Source organism: Tupaia chinensis, unplaced genomic scaffold (genome assembly GCF_000334495.1).
Source record: "Tupaia chinensis unplaced genomic scaffold, TupChi_1.0 Scaffold000159_1, whole genome shotgun sequence".
Classification (NCBI taxonomy): Eukaryota; Metazoa; Chordata; class Mammalia; order Scandentia; family Tupaiidae; genus Tupaia; species Tupaia belangeri.
Window position 1 is genome coordinate 5,931,169 of NW_006159630.1, and position 8,596 is coordinate 5,939,764.

Consider the following 8,596-nt stretch of genomic DNA (forward strand, 5'->3'; position numbering starts at 1 on the left):
TCCAGTGCCTTATCCTCCAAACCACCTGCTGGCTCTGTTTATTGTTTTATACTTACCTTTTCATTATATTTTCCTCAAGATTATAAAAAGCAACTTTTTTCTTTTCTTTCTTTTTGTTTCTAGAGAGTTTTTTGGGTTGGTTGGTTTGTTTCCTACAGGGTGTGTGTGTTTGCTGGAGAGACAGAAAGTGAGAAGTCACTCCCCAGGGAAATTTCCACACTGCATTCTCTTCTCCTTCAGTCTCCTTTTGGGATTTTGGGCATGCATACACACACCTGGCCTGCCTTTGAATCTGCCAGATCTGGGATTCGAATTGCGATCGACCATGTGGGAGTCCAGCAACATAACCACTACTCCATCTGCTGGTCCTGTAATTTTTTTTTCTGCCACATTACCTTGAGTATAAAATGCTCAGAACTGTGTTTGTGTTTCTTTTTAATCCCTGCTTTTTCTTAGTCATCACTTGGCTCCTTCTCCCATCAGGAAACCTTTATGTATCATGCTTCCCTTTAGCCGCTTAGCAGGAATCTGCAGAGCCCCCCACCCACTGTGAATCCACTGCGGTCAGGGAGCCACCTGGCAGAATGGAATGAGTGTGGTCATACAAAGGCATGTTCGTTTCCTATTGCTACGATAATATTGCCACAGACTTAGTGGCTTAAAACAGCACAGTCTTACTATCTCACCCTCAGGAGGTCAGAGACCTAAGGCACTCACAGGGCTCTATTCCTTTTGGAACCCCCCAGGGGAGCCTAGGAAGAATCCCTTCCAGTGTTCCAAAGAATGCATCTCCTGACTTCCAGAGGTCACCTGCATTCCTTGGCTTGTGGCCCCATCCTCCATCTTCAGAGCCGGAAGCTCAGCATCTTCTCTCCTGTCTGCCACTGCTTTCGTCCCTACATGTTCTGTCTTTGACGCTTCAGCCTTTGTCTTCAAAGGGCCTGGAGTGATTACACTGGGCCCTCCTGGCCCATTACTCACAGTAATCCAGTGATCCTGAGCGTAGTATTAGGTCATCAGGAAAGTGGTAACATATTTTTCTATGTTTTTCTGAGCAAAAATGCATCGTGACTGGGAACCAGCAGTTAGCGTAATGGCTATGTCGCTGGACTCCCATGTAGTCAACCGCGGTTCGCGTCCCGGACCTGGTGGCTTAAAACTCACGCTGGGCGCGTGTGCGTGCGTGCCCAGGATCCCGAGAGGAGAATGGAGGAGAAGGGATTACGGCGTGACCATCCCCCCTGGGGGGTGATTTCTTGCTTTCTGTCTCTCTGTCTCTCCCTGTCTGTCTGGCGAGCGCACGCGCCCTATTGCAAAAAAACCTCTCCAAAAATAAATAAATAAATAAATAAATAAAATGCATCGTGACTTTCCCAGTGACCTGATATTATCTGCAGAGTCTGTCACCATGTAAGGTAACATAGATTCTGGTGTTTAGGATGTAGGCCTCTTTGGGGGGCCACTGTTCAGCCACCCCTAAGAGTGAGCTCAGACAGCAACAGAGGGAGCATGGGTCTAGGGCACAGACCCTAAAAATGAGCCACAGACTAGGGAATGTCTGGTTTTGATGCTTTAGAGTTAGACACTGGAAGCAGTGGGCAGGAAATCCCAACTGGCGTTGCTCTGAATTTTCTTACTCAAGGTCCATTTTTAGATGCCAGTGACAGCACGAGACAAGTCTCATGTCTGTGTTCAGGGCACTTTGGGACCACACCACTGAGTGAGATGGCCAAGGCCCAGGGTCGGGCCAGCTGTTTGACTTGTTACGTTTTTCACTTTCTGCAGAAACAGAGAGATTACACCCTTGAAGGGGAGTCTGGGAAGGTTTCTAATCTTCAGTACCTGCACAGGTAAGGTTATTTTCATTTTTCCACTTTTTAATTTTGTAAATTACATTATTAGAGTAAAGGAATGTATATACATTTTCATTTATAATTTCTTAATGTGTAATAATACTGTCTTAGTCTCTTGCTGTATTGCTAAACAGAAATACTTGAGTCTGGGTGCTTTAAAGAGCAGAGGCTGATTTGGCTCCCGGTTCTGGGTGCTGGCATTAAAACAGCCTCTGGCCACAGGTCACAGCATGGCCGAGGGAAGTAGGAAGGTCAGTGGGTGCAGGCAAAGAGCGATAGTGACCTGCAGGCAGCCCTTACTTGTATAACAACCAGCTCTCCCTGGAATTAACCCCATCTCACAAGAGTGAGACTCGAACCTCACAGTTGGGATTCAGCTGCCTTAACCACCATGCCACTGACCGGCCCCAGTATTTGTATTTTATTAAAACTTTATAAAACTGTATCTAAATTCTTATATCATTTTGTGTACAATAGTTAGTTTGTCTGGGGAGAGAATCTTGGGGTTTTTTCCTGCAAAGCATTTTTTTTTTTTTTGGAGAGATTTTCACTGTAGGGCGCGTGCGCTCGCCAGACAGACAGAGAGAGACATAGAGACAGAAAGCGAGAAATCACCCCCCAGGGGGGATGGTCACGCCGCAGTCCTTTCTCCTCCATTCTCCTCTCGGGATCTTGGGCATGCACACACACACGCCCAGCGTGAGTTTTAAGCCACCGGGTCCGGGACGCGAGCCGCAGTCGACTACGTGGGAGTCCAGCGACATAGCCATTATGCTAACTGCTGGTTCCCCTGCAAAGCATTTTAAGAAAATCTATTTTGGGGCCAGCAAGTGGCATGGCAGTTGGGGTACTGGACTCCCACATGGCCAACCAGGGTTTGGGTCTTGGACTTGGTGGCTTGCTTTCTCACTTCCTCTCTATGGTCAAATTTTTAAAAAGAATGATAATAGAACATAAGATTAATATGAATAATAATTATTTTAAAAAGAATATCTTATGATCTTCTCTCCCATTTTTTCAGAAACAGCCACTTTTAATTCTTTTAACACTTTATTTTGCAATTTGCCTCATATGGTTAGATGACGTGTGTAGCTTGCCACTTTTTCATCTTGAGATTTATCCATTTCACACACCATCCCCTACCGCTCTCCGTCTGCTCTACTCCCTTGCTGAGCCCTGACCCTGCTGGGTCCTACCCAACCCTAGTATGTCTTTCCTGATACATCTAAGAGCTTGTCTGTGTTCTTTGAGTAGTATTTTTAAAAATATAGCATCCTGTCCTAATTTCACAACTATGAAGGCTTCCTTTATCTTTCTGAGGCTACTAATAATAGTTTTTATTTTCTTGCCTCTACAAAGTCTGGTTCTTCCCTCCTGGTTTTGACTGTTCCTTCTGGAAAGGCTTTCCTTGACTGTCCTTGCCCATCTGCTCCTGTTGTAGAGCACAGCTTGGCTGTTGTGCACCTTGGGAGTGCCAAGCAGCTGCGTTATTCTGGAAGCTGAGTAGAGAAGACGACAGGGGCTGTGCTCTCAGGACCTCAGCCATGCCTGTGTCCCTGCCCATGGGTATCTCTCGTGTCCTCTCCAAAAGACAAAGGGGGTCCAGAGGCCTCAAGCATTTTTCAGTTACTGTTTTTTTGTTTAACCTGTCAGAGGGCACAAGTACTGCAGGGGAGAGAGATTTTAACCTGTCAGAGGGCACAAGTACTGCAGGGGAGAGAGAGCAGCCCCCAGTAGGGCAGAGCCACACCACAATCCCTCCTCCCCCATTTCTCCCTCCAGTCAGGATCCTAGACACGTATGCACGCACCCCAGTGTATTCCTAAGCTGCCAGGGCCAGGTCTCAAACTGTCAATGTCTGTGTGGGACCTACCTGGTTCCCTTACCCATTGTGCTACGGGGCCAGCCCTAGTTACATGTTTTTATAACCAAGTATTAAAGAGACTTGCCAGGGGGCCAGCGGGTGGCGTGGTGGTTAAGGCACTGGACTCCCACATGGCTGACCACGGTTTGATTCCTAGACCTGACGACTTCTTTTCTCACTTTACTTTTCTTTCTCTCTCTGGTCAAATTAAAAAAAATAAAATAATAATAATGACTAAAATAATTCTTAAAAAAAAAAAGAGACTTGCCAGGTGCTATGGTTAAAGCCAGCAGGGTTTTTTTTTGTTTGTTTTTAACATTTGAGACAGTTTTTATTATATATACAAAAGCAAAATAGAGACAGACAGAAAGCAAGAAATCACCTCCCAGAGGGGACGGCACACCGCAATCCTTTCTTCTCCATTCTCCTCTCGGGATCTTAGGCACGCACACATACTCACCCAGCGTGAGTTTTAAGCCACCGGGTCCAGGACTTGAACCACAGTCGACTACATGGGAGTTCAGCAACATAGCTATTACGCTAACCGCTGGTCCCAAGTCAGCAGGTTTCACACTAAATCTTGTCACGTACACATGGTTGGTATGCCCGAGCATCCAACGACACGGCCGCAACGCCACGGCATTAGCTGAGGGGGGGAGTCCATAGGGGGCAGCAGCTGAGCATGAGCACACTGCCAGGTGCTGCAGCTGAAGGCACTGATATGTCCTTGTCACAGCTCTAGGACCAGACGACTCACCCCAGAATCCAGCAGCAACCTGGGTCCTCTCCTGAAAATGAGTGGAATGCTGAGTCCCGGGGGACCCAGAAAGCTCTTGGGTGGGTTCGTTCTTGGGGGCTTGCTGAGGTGGGGGTGGCTGATAGTGGAAACTGTGAGGATGAGGACGAGGATGGCACCAGGGCCCAGCAGCTCTGCCTCCATCCTGTCTGGCAGGGCCTTACCGCGACAGCGCAGACAGTGAACGAGAGGGCGGCAGTGAGTTGGGGCAGGCACACAAGGAAAGACAGAGCACCGTGAGAGGCTTTGGGAAGAAAGATCCAGAGACAGAGAGGACCTGGGCACAGAGACCCAGCACGACAAGGGCGAGGATGTCTCAAGCTGACGCACACGCACCGCGGTTGACTACGTGGAAGTCCAGCAGCATAGCCATTATGCCAACTGTTAGTCCCCTCAGTTCTGTGACTTTAAAAAAAGCTACCGAGGGGCTCAGCCAGTGGCATGGTGGTTAGGCATCTATATACTATCGAGCTGACTGAGCAGTTTACCCAGACCTGGTGACTTGAAAAACATACCAGGCACATGTGTGTGTGTGTGCCCAAAATTCTGAGAGGAGAATAGAGCAGAAGGGATTGCAGCATGGCCATCTCCCAGGGGGTGATTTCTCGCCAGCCTCCCTTGCTGTCGCTCTCTGAGCGCACACGCCCTATAGCAAAACTAAAAAACAAAACAAAACAAAAAAACACAACAAAGAAAAAAAAGATAGAGCATCTAATTCAAGCTAAAACCCGATTTTGTGATAAGGTCACCTATTGGCTTTCTGCTGGTTTGCTACTGAACAGCAGTAAAACTAAAGGCTGATTGAGCTTGAGGCCCAGGCCAAATGCCCTGCCGTGCGATGCACCCTTGCCCTTCCCTCGGGCCAGCCCAGCCCTCTCCCAGAGTGCCAGCTCCCAGCATGCCTGAGCTGACGTGTGCTTCCAGCTACCTGACCTGCATCAAGCTGTCGACAGCAATCAAGCGCAACGAGAACATGGCCAAAGGTCTGCAGAAGGCCCTGCTGCAGCAGCAGCCGGAAGACGACAGCAAGCGCTCCCCACGGCCTCAGGACCTGATCCGGCTCTATGACATCATTCTGCAGGTGACTGGAGGGCTCGGCAGGCAAGCGCCTGCTCTTAGCCTTTGCTCACATGAAGTGACTAGACATGTTTAGCAAAAGAGCGAGGACCACCAGCGCCATTAGGAGCTGGGTAAGACAGATCTTGTGCTAGGTTGGCAGTCTGGGAGCCCCGAGGTAGACCCTAGGGAAGCCATGAGTATTTACCACATTTAGCACATGACCAGTGTAAGGAGCCCTTCTGCGTGCCAGGGAGCACCCCAAGCCTGAGTCCACACTGTCTGGGTCCACTGGGGGCCTGTCAAGTGATGAGACACACAAAGACAGTGCTCTGTTTAGATACCGAATGAGGAGTAGCTCTGACATCCCATTGAGAGCTGGACAGATCCCTTCCAGCTGGGATGGTCCCGGAAGCCACTGTAAGTGGGTGAGATGTGAGTGGATTTCTAAGCAGATAGTCTCAGCATCAGCGGGAGGGGAGGGGAGGGGAGCCGGTGTACCCACTGCAGTTGCCCTTCATGGACCTTTCTCCGCTACTTTGAGCGCAGGCTATTTTTGCCCCTACCCTTGCCTGTTCCTACAGGGTCTTCTGTCAAACACGCAGTCAGGCCTTCTCCTCACAAACTTCTTATTGGATTTGTTGAACAGAATCTGGTGGAATTGCTCCAGCTTCCTGGCTTAGAGGAGGACAGAGCCTTCCAGAAAGAGATCAGCCTCAAGACCCTGGTGTACAAGGCTTACAGGTAACAGCCAAGGGGACGGGCAGGGCTCCCCCGTACCTCACAGGGGCTCTGTAGGCATTGGGAGATGCCCATCACATGGAAGATGGGCCGTGGGCCTTGGCTGTAGGCCGCCTTGCCTGTGACCAGAGGCTGGTCAGCCCAGCGTGTTTACAGAGTCTGTTGGAGGCATGGCAAGTGGCTGTCTGTGCTTGGTCGCTCTCTGGGCAGGCTGCGGGAGTGGAGCACATCTGAGCTTGACTTCCTCCTTTCCCTCCTCCCTCCCAGTGGAAAAGGGACTGCCTTGGAAAGGGTCATTTACTGGCCGAAGCAGAGTGGCCAGTTCAGGGGCCCTGAGCTGAATCGGGATGAAGCTAAACTTTTCTGTTTCAGCTGGATCATGTTGTTTATAGCTTAGAAATGGGCTGTGTGGCCCATGGAGTCTAGACACGTATGCACATACCCCAGTGTATTCCTTAAACTGCCAGGGCCAGGTCTCGAACCATCAGTGTCCGTGTGGGACCTACCTGGTTCCCTTACCCATCATGCTATGGGGCCAGCCCTAGTTACATGTTTTTATTGCCAAGTATGAAAGCGACCTGCCAGCCCTCACCTCCCGCCCAGTGTGCACACCTCCATCCCCCTGGGACGCCCATCTTCATCCCCCTGGCCTCTCCGTGCTATCAGCACTGAGCCCAGTACAGGAATGTCAGTCGGAAAGACGCTCCCCTGGCTTTGGTTTTGAAAGAGATGAGCAGAGATGAACTGTGGCTGGCCCCTTGGGCAGCAGCGGGTGGGGCTTGTATGTAAGCCAGGCACCCTCCCCTTTCTTGTCTGTCCCTGCTGTCCCTGTGCTGCTCCTGGGCCCACCCTCTCCTTGCACAGTCAGTGAGTGGAAGACAGCTCATCTGGCACCTGCACGGCCATCTCTGGTCGTCAGGGTGAGTCTGCAGGTGGGACGTCCTCGCTGTAGCGTCTCCCATGCTGTGACCCTGAGCTAAGAAACCTGTTTCCTAATGGAGAATTTAGCCTGAGCTGCTTGGAGAGCCTCAGTCTTGGGTAATCACTGCTTTGGATTACCAGATTATTTTCTAATTAATAATTTTTAAACTTTTTTGTGTGTTTTTTTTTTGGTTTTTTTTGTTTTTTGTTTTTTTTTGCCAGTGGATTCCTATGCTTTCCAGAGTAAGAGACAGTGAGAAAGCACCACATGCCCCCCATGGGGAATGGTCATGCCACAATTCCTTCTCTCCATTTCTCCCTCCCCTCAAGATTTTGGGCACACATGCACACGTGCCCCTTGTGGTTTTCAAGCTGTCGAGTTTGGGACTTAACCTCACTGTCAGCCATGTGGGACCCAGCCACCTCAACCACCACGCCACCCGCTGGCCCGAACACTGGCTCTTTTCCCCTCCCCACCAGGTGTTTTTTCATTGCTCAGTCCTACGTGTTGGTAAAGAAGTGGAGCGAAGCCCTCGTGCTGTATGATAGAGTCCTGAAATACGCAAACGAAGTCAGTTCCGACGCCGGAGCCTCCAGGAACAGTCTGAAGGTGAGACGTGGGCCCCTCTTCTGTCCCAGACCCTGGGCAGCTACTGAGCAAGGCTGTGAAGGGCCGCAAGAGTCAGAGCTGGGCTCCTCCTTGAGCTGGTTCACCCTGGTCACCTAAGGCACCTGGTGCATCCCTGACCACCTGGGAGCTACACGGCCACCTTTCAGGCTGGGGAGGATTGAGGTACAGAAATGGAAAGCATTTCTTTGGGTGGGGGACCCTGCTGTGCTGTTCTCCAGCTTGGCTACATTTTGGAGTCACCTGGGAAGATTTAAAAGGTAGATGTCAGGGTCCCATCCCCCAGAGATTCTGGCTCTGATAGGTTGGAGTCTGGAATGGGCACTGGTATTTTACAAAGCTCCCGGTGATTCTCACGAGCAGCCCAGGTGAGAAGCCCCAGCACAGCTGTGGTACTGGCAGCACCGGGAGCCGGTCAGCATCACAGGCGCTCGGGCCCCGCCCCCCAGAGCCAGAATGTGCAGCGGGCGAGGCCTCCAGGCCTGGGTGTCCATGAAAGCCGAGAGCGCAGTGGTCTGAGGAGTCTGCAGCCTGCGTCATCTTCCTGGTGTGGCATGGCAGCTGTTCTTCAGTTTGCAGCTGCTATGACGAGGTAGCGCTGTTAAACACTGGCAGGCCAGGCGAGGCTTAGCAAGCGGAGACCGTTTGGAAGAGCATCACAAGCCAGTGTCCGGGAACTGCTGCGGGCGTGGGGGGCTCTGCGTACTAACCTGCCTACTTCCTCCGAAGAGCTTGTG

The 8,596-nt window shown here is 50.7% G+C and overlaps 1 protein-coding gene across 2 annotated transcripts in view; it reads left to right on the forward strand.

The window, feature by feature from the left end:
• SRP68 (signal recognition particle 68) overlaps positions 1-8,596 on the forward strand; it is a 48,440-nt gene that overhangs the window by 35,647 nt on the left and 4,197 nt on the right. For both annotated transcript variants that reach the window (XM_006145770.3, XM_006145771.3), the window contains exons 10-13: positions 1,786-1,850; positions 5,438-5,594; positions 6,219-6,313; positions 7,712-7,841. In XM_006145770.3, coding sequence (XP_006145832.1) covers positions 1,786-1,850; positions 5,438-5,594; positions 6,219-6,313; positions 7,712-7,841 — 447 coding nt within the window. The remainder of the gene's footprint in view (positions 1-1,785; positions 1,851-5,437; positions 5,595-6,218; positions 6,314-7,711; positions 7,842-8,596) is intronic.